The sequence below is a fragment of the Mus caroli genome, chromosome 9, assembly GCF_900094665.2.
Source record: "Mus caroli chromosome 9, CAROLI_EIJ_v1.1, whole genome shotgun sequence".
Classification (NCBI taxonomy): Eukaryota; Metazoa; Chordata; class Mammalia; order Rodentia; family Muridae; genus Mus; species Mus caroli.
In genome coordinates, this window is record NC_034578.1 from 114,232,991 (window position 1) to 114,251,806 (window position 18,816).

The 18,816-nt window shown below is 47.3% G+C and overlaps 1 protein-coding gene across 1 annotated transcript in view; it reads left to right on the forward strand.

Moving 5' to 3' along the window:
* Positions 1-18,816, forward strand: part of Itga9 (integrin subunit alpha 9) — a 289,069-nt gene that overhangs the window by 217,100 nt on the left and 53,153 nt on the right. Inside the window, exons 19-22 of the mRNA XM_021172021.2 lie at positions 5,121-5,207; positions 6,599-6,678; positions 12,748-12,837; positions 15,145-15,253. Coding sequence (XP_021027680.1) covers positions 5,121-5,207; positions 6,599-6,678; positions 12,748-12,837; positions 15,145-15,253 — 366 coding nt within the window. The remainder of the gene's footprint in view (positions 1-5,120; positions 5,208-6,598; positions 6,679-12,747; positions 12,838-15,144; positions 15,254-18,816) is intronic.

The window sequence follows — 18,816 nt, forward strand, 5'->3', positions numbered from 1 at the left end:
CGGACGTGGCAAGCCATGATTGGCTCAACACTGATTGCCCCATCCCTGAGGCGGAGCTGCCCGGGGCGGGGATTTCCAGCACAGGATGTTTACAAGTTGTTATTGAGGAAATGACTCAGCACAGGATGTTTACGAGATAGTACTGAGGAAATGACTCAGCACAGGATGTTTACGAGATAGCGGCGCTCCACAACCAGAAGAGCACTAAGGAGAGGCCTACATCTGTGAACCTCCAATTCTGACACACGAGATAGGGCACAATAACATCTTCCAGATAAATCCATAACCGTACAAATCCTATGCTGGCCACAGGGCCCTGGATAGAACCCTTGTGTCCACCAGGTAAAACTCTGAATGAGAGCCCTTTCTGCTGCACAGTGCAGCTTATAGGTGGTGATTGTATTCACTGCCATTCACGATGGTATTGACCTACACATTCAAATGGCAGGCTACTCTCCACCACGACATGAGTGTCTGTCTGACTCTGGTAGACTAGCACATCCTATAATCTTAAAGAACTTACAGATTTCATGGTTCATGACAAAGGAAAATAAAATTACAGTAGTGGTGCTGAACTGTAGAGTAAGGTTTACAGAATGGAGTAGGGAGGCCTGGTGCTTTTCCTATTAAGAGTTACCCATCCCATCTTGTGTGCAGATTGCCTGAATACTCAGAGACGAACCACTCTTTATTCTTAGAGCCAGTTGTTCCTCCTCCCTTCTGCCAGGCCAGGCATCTTCTGTAAAGCCAACAACGACCGACCGGATTACAAAGGCAGATGACCCACTCAATAAAGGGCATTGTTGATACTCTATGGATAATTATTCTTAAACAAGAAATTAAACAAAGACATGTGAGAATGGAAAACTTACCTGTTCCATATATAAGAATTTGTTTACCACAGCTGTTTCCTGCTGTAGCAACATAAAAGAAATTGGATGGATGGATGGATGGATGGATGGATGGATGGATGGATGGATGGATATATGGATAGATGGATGGATAGATGGATGGATAGATGGATGGATGGATGATGAATGGTTAGATAGATGGGTGGATGGATAGATGATGGATGGATAGATGGGTAGATGGATGGATAGATGGGTGGGTGATAGATGGATAAATGGATGGATGGATGGATGGATGGATGGATGGATGATGGGTGGAGGATAGATGGATGGATGCTGGCTGAATGGATGGGTGTTGGCTGGCTGGGTGAATGAATAGATAAATGGAGAATGGATAGATGGATGAATGGATAGAGGATGGATGGATGGATGAATGGATGGATGTGTAAATTTCTCTGGAACAACCAGGAGCCCTGAGATTAGAGTTTAGTTCTCTGAGTTGCCTACAGCAATATGCTCTGAATGCACCCAAGCTCACCTGATTCCCTGCCATCAGGGCATGGTGTGCAGGAAATTGGTTACCCAAGGCCTTCATCTGAGGACTCGGGGTCTGGAATGACCATTATTGCACAGGGGTGGAGTCACCGCCATATCTACCTGCCAGCAAAGGTTCCAGTGTTCCTCTTCTACTGGGTAGCATATATAATAACCTTCAAGTCGATAGTTGCTGGAGAGCAGGAGATAGCCTGGAGATAGCCTGGAGAGCAGGAGTCTCATGGATGGCTCTTTCCATAGATTACACTCACACCCAGGAGTCTTCCTAAAAACTCTTGTGTTGAGTGTGTGTGGTGAAATCTAGAGATTCAGGAGGCAGAGGCAGGAGGAGTTTGAGTTCAGGTCTAGCCTTGGCTACACAGTGAGACCCTTCTTGAGGAAACAAGAATCCTGCACTAGAGAAGAGGGCTGGAGGTCCACTGGAGGTCCTTAACATTGTGTAGCTTTCCAAGGGTCTTAACTTGAGAGCCCATAAGGACCATGCGGGGAGCTTTCTGTCAATGCACACCCAGGCTGCCTACTTTGGTTTAGTGGGGTCGCACAGGCACCTCCATGTGGTTAACAAAGCTCTCTGGGGACCATCACCATCATCATCTTCCCTGTAGCCTCATATAGATTAGAGAGGTACTACGGTCTGGTGAGCCTCAGCTCTCCACCAGGGCCTGGGGCTTGGCAAGACCAGCATTCACTTAATGTCTTCATCAGGTCCTCAGGCAGGGCCTGTGCACAGCTAGTCCTCCCGGAAGAGTCCACTCCTGGTTAGGACTCAGGGGCAGGTGTTCAGGCTCATCGCCTCTGATTGCTGTTAAGTTTGAATGCTATCCCGTTTCCCGTTCCATGGAAACTCCACGCTTGGTCTCCTCATTGATCAATCTAGGTAGAGCCTAGATTGTTTCCTTCTACATTAAAAAGTGTTAATGCTGCTCCCTTAAAGGCAGACATCCCCTCTCGGCCATCATAGGGCCCTCTCTTCCATGCTTGGTGTTTGTAGGCATTTGCTGGAAGAACAGTGAGGGAGTTTGTGAATGAATGCATGAGTGGATGAATTAATGAATGCTTTGACGAATGCAAAGACAGTGCATAAGGCAACGGCGGAGGACAAGTCACCATGTGCGTATTACCTGTGACATATGTCAGAGCCTAAGTCTCACCGACAAATGTTCAAGTGAGAAGTCTCTCCTCATACCCTTGCTGTGCCCTGTACTGGATCCATGGGGCTGGGGTTGTATCAGGATATGGGAATTTACATTTAAAGAGATGGTGCAGAGAAGCAGGTCTGAGCTCGGACATTTGGCGTCCATGTGCCCACTCAGCCCTCCAGCACCTGATAGAACGCCTTTGCACTCCAGGTTCCTTCTCGCAAATGGAGAAGTAAGAGGGAATCAAAGTCATGAGACAATGGAGTTTATACACTGCCTGGCATGTTGGTGAGCCATTGCTGGGCAGAGCTCACCTGTGAAACTCACCCACATCCTTCAGCCTTGGTTGGGACATGGTGGGTGGGGGTGGGGGGATCATCTCAGGCAGGTGCTATGACTTCATTAGACAGGTGATAAAATCCAGGCTTCCAGAAAGGATAGTTTGTTTACGTGACAACACACATAGCCATTGCAAATCTGAACCAACAGTCAAAGCCTACCCGTGAAGGCCAAAACACGTCCCTTTCTAAGCTGCAGCAGGCCCACGTGTTTCACCAACAGAAATTCGTCAGGTGCTGAAGAGAGCTGCTGGTGTCTCCTCCAGGAGTAACGCCTCTTTCTGTTGAGCCAGGTTGCTGAGGGCTTGGCGTGCCTCTGGCTCCTCTGTTACTTAGGGAGTTTGGGCTGAAACACCTCCAAAAAGAACCTCCACCAGAGGATGCTAAGAAATGGATCTTAGAGGAACATCAAACCGATAGCCGGACATGGAGACCCGAGGGTCGTTTTCAGTTTGACAAACACATGTTGAAACTAGAAAATGCAAAGTCAAAACTCCAAGTTCAATCTGACCACCGTGCAACCCGAAGACATTCTGTTTCCAAAGACTGCTACGTTGGTGGCCGAGTAAGACCCTTCTCGAAGTCTAAAATCAAACCCTCCTGTGAATGAGAGGAAGGAGGCCAAAAGGCCAGAGAGGCTCACTGGCTTCATTGTCTGAACTTCCAAACACCCCCACGTTGTTACAGAGTCTGGAACCTGGCTCTGCTGGCTGTGTGCCCAGAACTAGGGCAGCCAAGGTATGTCTGGAAAAGACGGCTTCTTCAAGGCAAGCGTCCCTCATGCCAGGCAGGCCAGCAAAAGGAGCTGCTGTTTGCAGTCCCCTCACACGAGTCTTCCACAAGCCAAGCCTGCTCACTCAATAAACGCAAAGTCAAGAACTCTTGAGTGCCAGGCACTGAGAGCGTGTGTGTGTGTGTGTGTGTGCACAATACAATGCTTCCTGTCGTTGTGTTGTGGTCTTGTCATTGTTTGCTTAATGTTAATTGATGGTTTCCTATCTCGAGCATAGTGTGTACTGTTATGAAATTTCAATTGGATCACAATTCCCTGTGATCTCCAGAAAGGAACCTTGTCAGCTTCCCTTGCTAGCTCAGGAACAGTGAGGCTGGGAGAAATTAGTCAGTCGGCCTCAAGTCCAGTCCAAGATCTCATAGTCAAAATATTTTCAAAAGATTTTGTTGGGACTTTGCTTGCAAAATAAGTAAGAAGCTAGTGAAAATATCTGGGCTTTATGCCGAATTTAAAATCATTCGGTATTTTTATTATGTCTTTCAAAGATACCAAGCTAAAGGCTTGCTGGTGTGATTAGCCTCTTTAAAACAGCACTGCTGGGGCCACGGAGATGGCTCAGCGGTTAAGAGCACTTGCTACTCATTCAGGGGACCAGAGTTCAATTCCCAGGACCCACATGGCAGCTCTCAACCATCTGTAGCTCCAATTCCAAGATATATACAATGTCCTTTTCTGGCCTTTAAGGGTATCAGGCATGCACACAGTGCACACACATTCATGTAGGTAAAATATATGTACACATAAAGGAACAAAATAAATAAATCTGTTTTTAAGTAAAAAATAATAACAGCTCTGATGAATAAAACATTTGCATACTGGGCAAACAGCTACTGAGTGGGAGTTTTCTTAACATATGATGCCCTGCACTTCCACCTTTTAAAAGTGTGTGTGTACATGCACACATGGCATGGTACACATGTGAATGTCAGAGGACAGCCTGTAGCAGTCAGCTCTCTCATTCCACCAGGCGGGTCCTTGGGATTAAGCTCTTGGTTGTCAGGCTTGGCGTCTTTACCCACTGCACCATCCTAGCAGCCCAGTCTTCTTTGCCTGGAATACATGAGGCCCAGTTTCAAAACCCATTCCTAGGTGCAGAGAGTCGGAGAAGAAAGAGTGAACGAAGGAATGTTCATCCAGGTCCCATGGCCCAAGTCTCCTCAGAGACTACACATTCAATAGGGTATACTCTCCTGTGCGAGTCCAAATCCAGAGACGTTAACAACAATGGTTAAGACCTCAAGCATTAGTTTAAAATCATCTCTAGTTCTGTCCTCTGAAGCTGTCTCGGGGAACCCTGGGAAAGTGGGCAGGCAGAGAAGAGTGGAGACTTGGTCTCAGAGCTCCAGCCCACCACAGCTGGGGACGAGGACCCGGTGGCCTCACCGAGGCCCTCCCCTGCCTCCGTCCTCCACGCAGTCCCACCATCTGTTGACATTTTCCGTTTCAGGAGGAGATGGGCATTTCCTGTGAGCTGCTGGAATCAGACTTCCTCAAGTGCAGTGTGGGATTTCCTTTCATGAGGTCAAAGTCTAAGGTAAGGCCCTTGGCCAAGATGGGTGCTTCCTAGACCATAGTACCCCTGGTTCCTCCTATTGGCCACTTATTGCTACACACACACACACACACAGAGTCACATATGCACACACTTGAATATACACACAGAAATATGCACATGCTCACACATATGCACATGCATGCACATGCATATACACATGTATACACAAATATGCACACACCTATGTATACTCACATATGCACACACATATGCACACATACACACTCACACCATTTGCACACACTCACACCACTTCATGTACATTTTCCGAATAACAGAAAAGAGCCTTCATTGAAAAGCCCATGGCCTTTCTTGAACATGCTACTCTGCTGTAAAAATCTAATCCATGTGGCAAATCAAACCAAAAGTGCATCTGGTTGTCTCTCCCAATGGAAAGTGAGTCTCACCACCATGTATCAACTCTGCAAATGTCATAAAGTCAATAGAATAATGACTATCAGAATATTGATTTCCTGTTTCTGCTGCAGAGGCCATAGCATAAATAATCATATTATATTATTTTTAAAATTCCACGTACAGATGTCAAGACCATAAGCAATACTAAACTCAGAGGTGAGGGGATGGGAAGGAGGTAGAAAACCTAGCACGTTACAAGGGCTGAGCTTCCCTACCTATGGCCCCCTCACACTCTCCTGTCCTCAGACCCTGGGGTTATCAGGTGCCAGGACCTGCTCAGCCACGGGACTACACTTCAGTCTCACTCTGATTGGCAGTGACCTGGGCCCTCCTCTCACTTCAGTCTTTAGGATTGTTGACTTAACTCATCTGGGACAAGACCCTTGACCCTTTCATTCCTCATAACAAGTTCCTCTGCAGCAGAGATTTCTGCCTCGGAACGGGGTGCCTGCACCCAACATAGATAATGGTTTGATTTAAGGGTCTGTGGCCACTGCTCTCAAGTAGCATTCAGTTTCACAGAATTTGACGTCTCAGGAAAGCATACACTTGCCTAGAATTTGAGTGGAAACCAAATAATTGAGATGCAATTCCCAATCTTTCAGCGTTTGCTGGGTTTGAAGACTATGTTGTAAGCATCATGGCTGCTGAGAAACGTAAAAGCTGGGAAGGTGGTGGAATCGAGTCAGAGGCTCCCGGCTTTGCAGCTTCAATGTGCTGCTTGCTCTAAGACTTCCTGTGGCTGGAAGGGGTGATGTGCATCTCCCTGGGGTGGTGGGAGTTCTGCTGAGGCAGCCCCCTGCCACCCGAAAATCAGATATACATTAAAAAGTAACACTTGCTATGCAGATGAGCTTCCAGAGGTTATAAACTGCAAACCATTCTAGAAAACATAGTTTTAAAAGTATAGAATGCTTGTGGGTGCCAAATGTGCTTTCTCTCTTTCTCCCTAGTATGAATTCAGTGTCATCTTTGATACAAGCCACCTGTCTGGGGAAGAGGAAATTCTCAGCTTCATCGTGACTGCTCAGAGGTAAAAAGGCTTAAACAGACTTTATTTTTCCAAAAATAAAAACCGTTATGGGATGGGGAAAGGACATGACTTGGGCGTCCCTGGGATGTAGAGGATTTGAAAATGGCTACACAGTGATAAATTCCCCAAAGCACTATTGGGATCAGTCTCTGAGGATGCTTATTAGATTCTGCTCACTACTGTGACCAAAGAAGAAAGCTCAAGGGAGGAGGGATTTGTGTTGGCTCACAGATAAAGGGGATACAGTCCACCGGGGCTGGGAACTCACAGCAGTGAGCGGGTGCTTGCTCACAGCTAAGTGGTCCAGTGATCAGAGAGCTGGGAGTGAAGACAGATGCCTGGACAGTGGTAGTACCCTCACAGTCAGGCCTAGAGGTGTCTTCTGGGTGATCATAAATCTACTCAAGCTTAGATCAAATCCAGTTAGAACTGCTGTCCCTGGTCACCACTTCTAACCAAGCCTGGGAGGTCTGAGGATCAGCTTGTCACGGGGAAGTCTACAACTGAGGACAGGCAGGCCTGATGAGGTAACACTCTAGTTCAAGATCCTAGAATTAACTGGTCAGTTCCTGCTTGACCATGTTTTCCAAATCAGACAGACATTCTCTGAGGTTTGTCAGGCTAGGTCATCTGATTTGGGGGATACATGTTTCGCAGAGAAGGGAAAGCCACCTACAGACCGGGGACTTGGTGAAGCTAGTTGGCAGAGGCACTCAAATAGTTGTCCTAGAAAACAGAACTGTCCCAGAAGCCAGGTGGACAGACAGCGAAGGGAAAGAGGCCGGGGTGGTAACTCCCCTTAGGAGTGTGTATAGCTGTGAGTGCCTGAACTAGCCTGTGGGTTTATGAACTACCTCCTTGAGCCACAACCTACACTTGAATTGAAGCAGCATCAAGGTATCAAATAGCTAGCCTCACCTATGCAGCAATAAAGGAAGCACCATTAGGTCAGTGAGTATGTACAGACAGACTCTGATGAAGTTCAGGCAGGTGTGGATGGGCACTCAAAGCAGCATATTCATTTGCATTCTAGCTGTAGGGCTGGAGAGATGGCTCAGTAGTCACCAGGGTGTGCTACTCTTGTTGAGGACTTGATCTTGGTTCCCAGCACCCAGGCTGGTCAACATACAACTGTCTGTACGGCAGGCTTCTGTGGATCTGACACCCTCTTATAGCTCACATTCACACACTCACACACACTCACACACTCAAACACACACATACTCACACACATTCACGCACACTCACGCATACATACACACACACTCACACATACTCAAACACATATATATACTCATACACACACTCAAACATACAATACTCATCACACTCAAACACACACATACACACATACATACACAGACTCAAACACAATACATACACATTCAGACACACACTTATACACATACATACACTAACACACACATACACACATATACATATACACACTCAAACACAATACACACAATACTCACACACATATATACACATTCAGACACACACATTCAAACACACACTCAAACACAATACACACACACATACAAACACATTCAGACACTCATACACATACATAACACACTCAAATGCAGTACACATACACACACATTCAAACACAATACACATATACTCATACACACATATTCAGACACACATACTCACACATACATACACTCGCACACTTACACACACAAACACACATACTCAAACACACACATACTTACACACACTCAAACACAATACACACAAATATTCACACACATGCCTACACTCACACACACATACACATTCACACACCCAAATGCAGGACACATACATACACACACATACACACTCAAATACAATATATACATATACACATATTCAGACACACACACTCACACAGACACTCACAGTACAACACATACACACATGCACACACACTCAAACACAGTACACATACTCTCTCTCTCTCTCTCTCTTTCACACACACACACACACACACACACACACACACACACACACTTTAAGAGTTTGAAGTTTCTAGTTGAAAATATGTTGCCATAACTGTCCAAGAGTCCCATGTGCTATTAACTCAGCCAGTACTGACATCTGACTCATGGATTTCTCCTTTCTTTCTGGACTTTCTTTTCTTGATCATCTGAAAATAAGATGTAGAAACCATGCCCCTCAACCGATAAATGTTCCCTCCAAATTCCCCAAGAACAAAGCCGCATGTGACTGTCAAACTCGGGAACTTCAGCCTTGGTGCATCTGACCCACAGCCTGTGGTCGTTACACCAGTTGTCTCAGTGGTGTCTTCCCAGACATTGTCCACGGATTAGTCCCATAGTCAAGAGCAGAGAGGAAGGGAGGCATGCGTGCTCACTTGCTAGGCTGTGTTTATCTGGATTTCTCCACTCTTACACAGTTCAAAACCTCCTGCCTAAGGAATGTTGATGCCCACAGTGGGCTGAGTCTTCACACACTACTTTAAGACACGCACACACGCCCCTCACACACACACACACACACACACACACTCACAGACCAACACGATGTAGACTATCCCTTACTGAGACCTTTCCAGGTGATTTTAGGTTGTCTTGTGTCTAAACTTAAAGCTGACAGGTGCACTGACACAATGTAACAACTCAACACATCTCAAGATTGTTGCTTGAACACTGGGAGGCAGATGCCCACTGAAACCGGAATACGACTGCTGTTCCTTAGAGCCACAGAAAACAAAGCTCTGTTGGACAGACTCAGCATTGTGCTGTCTGTCCTTCAACACCTAGCCCAGGCAATGGTCATGAAAAGGAGGAGGACAGGGAAAGGATTTCCTTGTCAAAAGAAAATGGCACAGCCTGCTTCTAGCCCCACTCCCAGAGAGAACAGAGAGCAGGGGTCAGAAGCACAGCCGCGAAGGCTTCCTTACCTCTCGTAGGCTGACATGCCCACTAGCTAGTGCTGTGTTGGGCACAGTGGAAACACCTGGGAGCTTTGGAAACTGCGGATGCCTCATGCAACCCCACCCTCTCCTGGGGTTTGGATCTAGTTGGTCTGGAGTAAGAACTAAACATTGGAGTTTAGGGAAAGACTCAATGATTCTTTTTTTATTATTGGTTATTTTATATATTTACATTTCAAATGTTATCTCTCTTCCGGGTTCCCCCTCTGCAAACCCCCTATCCCATCCTCCCACCCCCCCCCCCCCCACCACCCCCGTTTTTATGAGGGTGCTTCCCCTTTCACCCACCCACTCCTGCCTCACTGTCCTCACATTTCCCTAAGCTGGGACATCAAGCCTTCACAGGACCAAGGGCCTCTTCTCTCATTGAGGCCAGATAAGGCCATCCTCTGCTACATGCGGCTGGAGCCATGGGTCTCTCTATGTGTATTCCTTGGTTGGTGGTTTAGTCCCTGGGAGCTGGGGAGGGGGGAGGGAGTCTGGTTGGTTGATATTGTTGTTCTTCCTATGGGTTGCAAACCCCTTCAGCTCCTTCAGTCCTTCCTCTAACTCCTCCATTGGACTCAATGATTCCAACTAATGTACAATTTCTGGATTCTCCCATGCATGCCACTGCTCAGTAAACACCTGTTAGGTGCCCACTATTTAGCAGTTAGAGTGCTAAATGTAGGTTATATTTTTGAATGCACGCTACCTACTAAAGTTAAAAAAAAAAAAAAAACCTCACAAACATTAGTATAAGAATCTCCAGTTAACCCCTTAGATCCTAAATGCTAAGGAGTGTGTATAACCTTTTAAACATACTGGATTATCCCACATACTTGCTTCTCTTGGAGATTTTGTGGAAATCTGGTCTGCCCGACCCAAAGAGCCCTCCTAACACTTGACTCCCTGCCACAACAGGCAGGTCCCTATAAAGCTCCTTATCTCGAGTCTGACAGTTAAAATATCAGTCATTCCTCTCTTCCATTGCCACCCTTTGAAGGGCTCTTGCCTACTTAGCGCTTTCAGGGAACATCAAACTGAGACTAAACATTGTTTCCTGAGCCCTCATCTCCGCATCAGCAGCAGCCCAGCCGGCTGGGCAGCCCACTTGGAGAAGCCCCAGCACACTGGAGCTTGAGGGATGGCCGAAAATTGTTTGATGTTTGGGTCTCTTTATCTCAGCTTTTCAACTTGGCTCATTCCGGAGCCCTTACTTGATGACAGATCAAACCGTTATTGGGTGCAAGCTGCCAGCAGCCCCAAGTGGCTGGACAAATGACAGGGCAAGAGACGCCTCTTCCATCAAGAGTGAACTACTCAGGGCTGGAAGGATGCTGCATGTAGGGAGGGTGGGGACCAGAATTGTACCAACTGCACCTGACAGGGAAGTCACCTCTGGACTGCCCCTGGCACTGATTCCAAAGCTTAGATTACTCCCTGGGAAAGGCAGGGTAAGGAATCTAGTCATGTGGGTACCTGCTCCCACTGTCATGTGCTGTGGCCACCTTGTGAGGGGCTGATGTCATCTCATGGGCGGAAGACAGATGTGGATCCCGGGGCACTGGCAGGAGCCCTGCATGGTCAGAGTCATGAAGCACCATTGTCTCAGAACAATGGGAGAGAGGGGGAGGGATGTGAGGGCTATTTTAGTACTGTTGCCATTCAACATATGCTGGTAGAAGAGGAAGACATCAGGCCAAGGGGAGGACAGCAGAGCAGCTGAGGTTAGCAGATGTTTGGGAGCTACATCTAGAGAAGGGGGTAAGACAAGCCCTATCCAAACCTCAGAGGGTCTGGGACCTCCCAGTTCCATCCAGAGAGGGCAGGCTTCACTTTCAGCTAGGACCCCCTGTTCATTCCAAGTGACAGAGCCATGGTAAGTATTAAGTGTTCCATTGGTTTAGCAAGTCATACCCAAGAGCCATGTCTCCTCCCAAGGCAGCTGCTTGCCCTAAGCATCCCAGTCCCGACCGAGGACTGCGGTTTAAAGAACTAGTGAGTCACAGTGAGGAGAGCCCTGGCTTGGCATCCCAATGAGCTATCTAGAAGGCCGTCTCTCTCTGGCTCACAGCGAGGCTGTACGGTGTCTGAGCTGTTCCTCTAGGTCCAGAGTGCTGATCTCTCTGCCCCTGGGCTCATGCCGAGATGTCCATGCACCTCCTTCCTGGAAACCATGTCCTAACGTTGATGGTCACTGTTCGTGCTGGCTAGTTTTTAACGGTCAACTTGCCACCTGAGAATGGAGTCTCAGCGGAGGGATTCCCTTGATCAGATTAGCCTATGGGCATGTCCTTGTTGATTGATGTGGGATGAGCTAGCCCACGGTAGGCACAGCCTTCCCTGGGCAGGCATCCTGAACCATGGAGGCCAGGAGAAAGCTATGTGATAGTGAGCAGGTAATGTGGGTGCGTTCAGCCTTCTGGTCCTCACTGTGGGTGTGATAAGTTCCCACCTTGATCCCCTCAGTGATGGGCTGTAACCTGAAAGTGTGAGCCAGGTAAGCACCTTGCTCCCCTGAGGTGTTCTTGCTTGGGGTGTCTTATCCCAGCAGTAGAAATGTAACTAGAGTACTATCTAGGAAGCAAACACTTCAAGAGACTCCACCTACAACAGGGTGTTCACCTGTAGCCCACCACTGCATAGTCAACAGGAAGAGTTAAATCATGGCTCCTGCTCTACCCCGACCCCTGGTTGTGTCTTTTTTTGGTGGAAGCCTACTCACCTGTGTGACCGGGAGGTACCGGAGAGGTTCTGTCCTCTCTCTCTTCCACCATAGCACTTCTCAGGGGTCTCTATGCCCTCAGGTGGGACATCCAAGATACATGTTCTATCCTGCTTCCTGAAGTCCTCCCTGATGAGCCTGAGTCCCAGCTGCATCCAGCATGCACCTTCCTGCTGGGTAGCAAGCCTCCAGTGGCTTCTCCCCCTTTCCTGGTCTCTTTATTACCTATTGGTGTTTTCTGGGATCACCTCCCATATGTGCTCCTTGCCCCGCCCCCTTTGTACACCCAGAATGGGGACAGATTGGGTGAGTCTGAAGAATGTAAGGATTGATGTGTGCCACAGGGCAGGCAAACCAGCTGCTAAGCGGCTTGCACTGACCACTGCCCCATCCTTCCTCTTCTCTCCCCACACAGTGGCAACATGGAGCGCTCGGAAGCCCTGCATGACAACACTCTCACACTGACAGTGCCCCTGGTGCATGAAGTGGACACGTCCATCACTGGGTAAGTATCCAGGACACAGAGCACCTTGCCATGGAAGTCTACTCAGCTCCTAGTTCACATGCGTCATAGCCAAGAACAAGTGGCCTTGCCACCTCCCTGCCTGCCAGCCTGAGAAAGCAGGAAGAAAGTTTGTCTGTGGTGGCCCTTATCCACCTCCCATCTGTTTTTCCCTTCTGCCAGTCCTAGCTACCCAGGCACATAGCTAGTAGTGCAGGAAGCATGCTGATAACGTTCTCTGATCTTAGTATGTACCTATTCCTGGCTCCCAATGCACACTATCACTCCAGAATGCTGTGTAGCGGCAGGCACTGTGGTTACAGTAGTAAAATACCAGCTAAAAGCTGCAGTGCTGAAGACTGCCACTGAGTGTTCCTCGCACCCCACCTCACAGGAAGGCCGCCCTTCTGTTCAGCTCCATAGTTCCTGCTTGTCATCTTTCTGTCACGTCCTTGAGTACAGCCAGAAAGGGCTCTGTGATGGTCTGGAATGGACACGGAGCCATCACAACAGCAATGGCAATCTATCCAAGTGATGTACACAGCCATCCAGTGCTGCTGGTCTTGTTGTTGTTGGTGGTGGTCTTATTGGAAAGCTATGTCTGCAGGGGTGCAAAGCCACCTGAGACAGCTTTCAGCCAGAGCTTAGAAAACTGAGAATCCGGCCCCTGTCTCCAGCTTCAGCAAACAGATTGTGTGTACCTCTCTGATAGCAGCGAGGCTGGGGAGAGGGGTGGTGGTGCGGAGGGTAGGGGGTGGATGTCACATAGTTGGATTAGATCAAATGGGAACTCAAGGAATTCTTAGCCCAAAGGCAAGCTGAACTCTCTGAAAGTTCAGTTTCTTTGTCTCAGTTTTCAAGGGCTCTGGATCTAAGCCTTGGTCCGGAAGAGAAATATTGCTCCAAGAGGGAGGGGCTGCCCCTGCAGTAGCTGGACTCTGCTGGGAGCCAGCAAAGTGAGCACCCTGGATTCCTCTTTGGCATTCCGTAGCATGGCTCAATAGACATGAGGCGTTGGTGGAATGAATCTGCAAAATGGCATACACTGCCTGTGTCCACAGCTCTGCCTTAAGCCCCATGATTTCTTTATTCATCCTACCTAAGGGATGATACAAAACGCCCAGAACCAGGCCTTGTCCTTAGGGGTTACATAGAAACACCTCCCACACACACTTGATCGTGTTGTCAAGGCCTTAGGAGACCTCAGTGTGAGGCGCTAACTGTCCCCATGAAGCCATCAGTTAAACAAGTGACGGTGCCTCTGATCTTTCCAGGGATGGGAAATGGGGCGACTTTAAATTTATTATCCATAAAATGCCTGTTTCTTCTTAACTTTTATTACACTTATTATGTGTGTTTGTGTGCAAGCATGAATGAGCATGCACAGGGACCATGGTGTATGGAGGTCAGAGGTCAACTTAAGGGAGTCAGCTCTCTCCTTCCAACATGTGGGTCCCAGGGATTGAACTCAGGTCACCAGGCTTTGTGGCAAGCACCTTTACCCCCTCAGCCATCTTGCAAGCCCCTGAAATACCCAATTTCTAATAAGCATGGGAGTCTGACAGATATAAATATGCTTTAAAAATGAATTTGTTATGGTTCTGCTTGCCAAATACATAATTTACTTACATTTATTTCTCAAAAGCTTCTTATCAGCATAATCTACAGAAATGCCTTTCAAATGACAAGCAAAATGTATAAAATGATTTTATAATTAAGGCTTTTTTTTCTTTTAGGGGGGAGTTGTGGGAGAGGTTTAGATTTTTATTTTGTTTTTAGTTTCTGAAGCTTTTGAATTTTAAAACTTTGTTTTAGAAACATAATTGGGAGGATGGCTGGAGAGATGGCTCTGTCAGTAAAGTCCTTGTGAAATAAAAGCGTGAAGAACTGAGTTCTATCCCCAGGGCCCCTGGGTTGGCCATGAGGATCTGCAGATCCCTAGACCTCTTGTTCAGTGGCAGTCCCTGCCTCAGGAACTAAGGTGGAGAGAGGAGACACCGGATGTTGACCTGTGACCTCTACACCTAAGTGTTCACACGTGAGAACCAGCAGCCACCTATAGACAAAGAAATATAACCTCAGTATGCAGTGTTTAGTAGCTTATTAGTATGGCCTAAGGTAAGAAGTTATATGTGTTAGGAAGTCAGGGCAGCTGTGTCTGTTCATGGAAGAGGGAAATGACATCCAGCCAGGAAGAATATCCTGCTGGAGACACAGGGAGGAAGAAAGATATTTGAGTTCGCAGTCCAGCAGTGACCTGGGGGGCCTGGTCTCAGGTAGGATGACAGATTTCACATTTTCCTCTTTCAGAATTGTGTCCCCAACCTCCTTCGTGTACGGCGAGTCTGTGGACGCATCCAACTTCATTCAGCTGGATGACCAAGAGTGTCATTTCCAACCAGTCAATATTACTCTCCAGGTACTGGCTCTGGGGGGCGGAGGCACTCATGAGAGGACCAACTTTGTTTTCAGAGGGAACTGTTCTGGTCCGTTTTTCTGGTATGGGGGTAGAGCAGAGATATTGAGGAGGTGTTAACCACACGCTTGCAGACCTCGGTGTTTGCCAGAATTTAGAACAGCCACATCAAAGAGCAGTGGCTCTCGGCCTTCCTAACACTGTGACCCTTTAATACAGTTCCTCATGCTGTGGTGACCCCAACCATGTGTTGCTACTACATAACTGTAATTTTGCTACTGCTATGAGTCATATGTAAATATCTGATATGCAGGACATCTGACATTCAACTCTGTAGGGGTTGGGACCCGAGGGTTGAAAACCATTGCCAAACAAGAGCTTTATCAGGAAGGCTTATGCTGCCCATGATCCCTGTTAGTATAAGGGATTTAGGAGACCCTCCAGGGCACTGCCACATAAATTTCCTCCAGGATTTTCATGCTGACTTCACCAAAGTTTTCTCACCCTGAGGACCAGCCTTTCAGAAGTACAGTTTTCTGAGAGCAAAACCCTGTGAGCCCGTGCGCCTTGGAAAGTGTGCTGGCTCCTCACTGGGCTAGGGCTGGCTCAGCTTAGGTTCTAAGCATCAGCTCCACAGGTCTGCTGGGTGTGTGCTCTGTAGACATCCAGAAGACCATGGTTGCTTCTCTTGGAGGTTGCAGACTTTTTTCTGAAACATCCAGAAAGTAAGCTTTTGAGACCTTGTGGGCTACACTGTGGCAGCTGTGGCGCTGTGGAGCTGTAGCAAGAAGGTAGCTACAGAGAGAGAGAGATACTGGTCTTTAGCTATGCACCTTCCTTTGCACGTGCCTCTTATAGGCCATGGAATGTTACTCTTTAGGTTTTTCCCCCAGAAATTTAGTGATGTAACTTTCTTAGTTTGCTGGATAAGAGTAGGTACCAGGTCAGATTTGGTCTGTGAGGTCTAGTTTGCCAGCCTTTGCTTTAAAATATGGATTCTAAGGACAGCTTCTCAAAATTGGAGTATGTGGGCATGAAGCCAGAAGGGCCTCAGCGTTGGCTGGTCTGTGTTCTTTAAGGGGCAAGTATAGAGAAATGTGGCCTCATGAGAAAGGATGTACAGGGTGCTCCCAGAACTGGGTGAAGCAAGCCCAGGCCAGGACTGGAAAACACAAGAAATGACTCCTCTTATTTAGTAAAGTCTATATCTCACAGTCCTCGGTTCTGCCTCCCAAAGTGTTCCCTAGCCTGCCCATTCTCCTCCATGGAGACAATGGTCTTCCTATGTGATATTCACTATGGGAGCCAAATAACAATGATCTTCCTTGCCCGTGTTTCCTCCTATGTGAATATAAGAGATCACAGATGCTGGTGTGGTGAGGGTGCAGGGGATGGGGCTGAAGCTGATGTGGTGAGGGTACAGAGGATGTGGCTGAAGCATTTTGGGACTCACAGAAGCTGGTCTTCCTCCATTCTGAATATCCTCTGGCCAGAAGAGCTCTGAACCTGTGATGGATAACACATGTTTACAGCCTAGAGAGGATGGGTCCTTGACTTGCTAAGCCCAGCTGTCACTCCCACCCTTGATTTACAGAGGAGACTGGGAAGAGTTCAGTGACACTGTGGGGTGACAGCTGTGGTCACGCCTCCACGCTGAGGTGCCTCAGGCACCTCACAGGGCCCGCTCGTTGTTTCCCTTTAGGTCTCTCGGTTGGATAGGAAACAAACACCAGGTAGATTTATTTTGTTTTTGTGATTTATATCTTTTCTTCTCTTGAAATACAAGGATGCAGACAAGAGAATTATTTAGAAAGGTTCAAATGACCCAGACAGTGTCATAAAAAAAATAAATAAATAAATAAAGAGGGGGCAAGAGGAATGCTTGCTATATAAAATACCAGATTTATAACAGATACTAAATATTAGTGCCTGCTCAGAGGATAGACGGAAAATGGATGGGTGGATAGATGATGGGTGGGTGGGTGGATGGATAGATGGTTGGGTGGATAGAGAGATGGATGGATGATAAATGGATGGATAGATCAATAAACGGGTGGTTGTATTCTGAGAGAATGTAGCTTATTCTTCCAGTTGGTTTTCTGAAGATATTTTTAAAGGGAACTTAAAGTTTGGTGTCTAAGAACATAGCTTATTTCACATGTGACCCAAAGCAAAGAACCCAGCTGTCAGTGTCCCTGGGGAATTCATGGTTGGCATCATCCTTAGATAAAACACCGAGGGAGCTTCAGCCATCAGTTCAAGTTTGAGGCAGTAGGCTGGGTCTGAGAGTTGCTAGTGAGCGTCAGATTAGGAGAGCCGCTACACACACACACACACACACACACACACACACACACACACACACATGTTAGCAAAGGCTATGTTTCCTGAAACCGTATTGACTGACTCACTTCTTTTCTGGTGAGAACAGTTGTCCAGCTGGAAGGTCACAGAGGTTGGTAATGACCAGGGGCGAGGCTGGTGTGGTGTGGGGAGAGGGAAGGAATATGGAGAAATCTCTTGAGCATCTCCTTGACCAGCACTGTCATTCATGAAGCAGAAACAAGACTTCCCCAAGAAGAGGTCCTTCTGCGTCTCCCATTAGTAGGTCTGCCATTCAGTAAGATACATGTGAGCTAAAAGACTCCATTGCAGATGGGAAGAGACAGAAATTCTAGTCTAGGCTGGCTTTCTATGCCAGCCCTTGTGAGCAGTTTTCCCAGAGGAGACACAGAAGGTTGTTGACTGTTAATAGTAATTGGTTTGATTTGGATTCATTTAGTTTGATTTGTTCCATCAGGAGTCAAAATGCTCCCCCCACCTGGAGAACTATAAGGAAATACATTACAGATGTCACGCACACGCCTTCGCACAGATGCAGATGTTAGGATGTTATAGGGCAGGCTGTTGTTACTTCAGTTTGTTGAGTTTGTTTCTGTAGTTCACTCTGTAGCCCTGTCTAGCCTAGAACTCAAAGACATCCATCTGCCTTGACCCCAGGAGCCATGTGACACACCTGGATGCTTTATTGTTTCTCTGAGGCCAGCTCTCACTGTGTGACCATGGTAGCCTAGAACCAGCAACTCTCCTGTTTGTGCCTCCTATATTCTGGGAAGGTAATGTTAAAGGTGAATCTGATCTTACAAGCTGCCTCTAAGAAGTAAGAGCAGGCGGCAGGAGCCATTCTCCTGTCCACCCATCCATGCCTTCAGTGGGATTCCCAGGCGTGGGATTTGCGTGTCGGGCCTCTGCAGTTCTGAGCTTTGAGTTTTTCTTGAAATGAGTTGTTTTCCGTGGTGGCTGGATATATTTCTTTTTCTTGTCTGAGGGCTGTTGTTGTAAATTATGACCTTTGAAATCAAGAGTTGGCAACAGTCTCTCCTCCAGTATTATCTTTTTTTTTTTTTAATCTTTCACTGAAGTTAACCTAATGTGAAAAAGAACTAAAGGCCTAGCTTTCTAGGGAAAAGCTGGCTACAACTAGAGCTCACACCTGCAGTTGTGTGTGAATGCACCGTTCGGGTGGTTTTGATTGTTGTTGGCTCTGGCGCCCTAGCCTCAGCTTC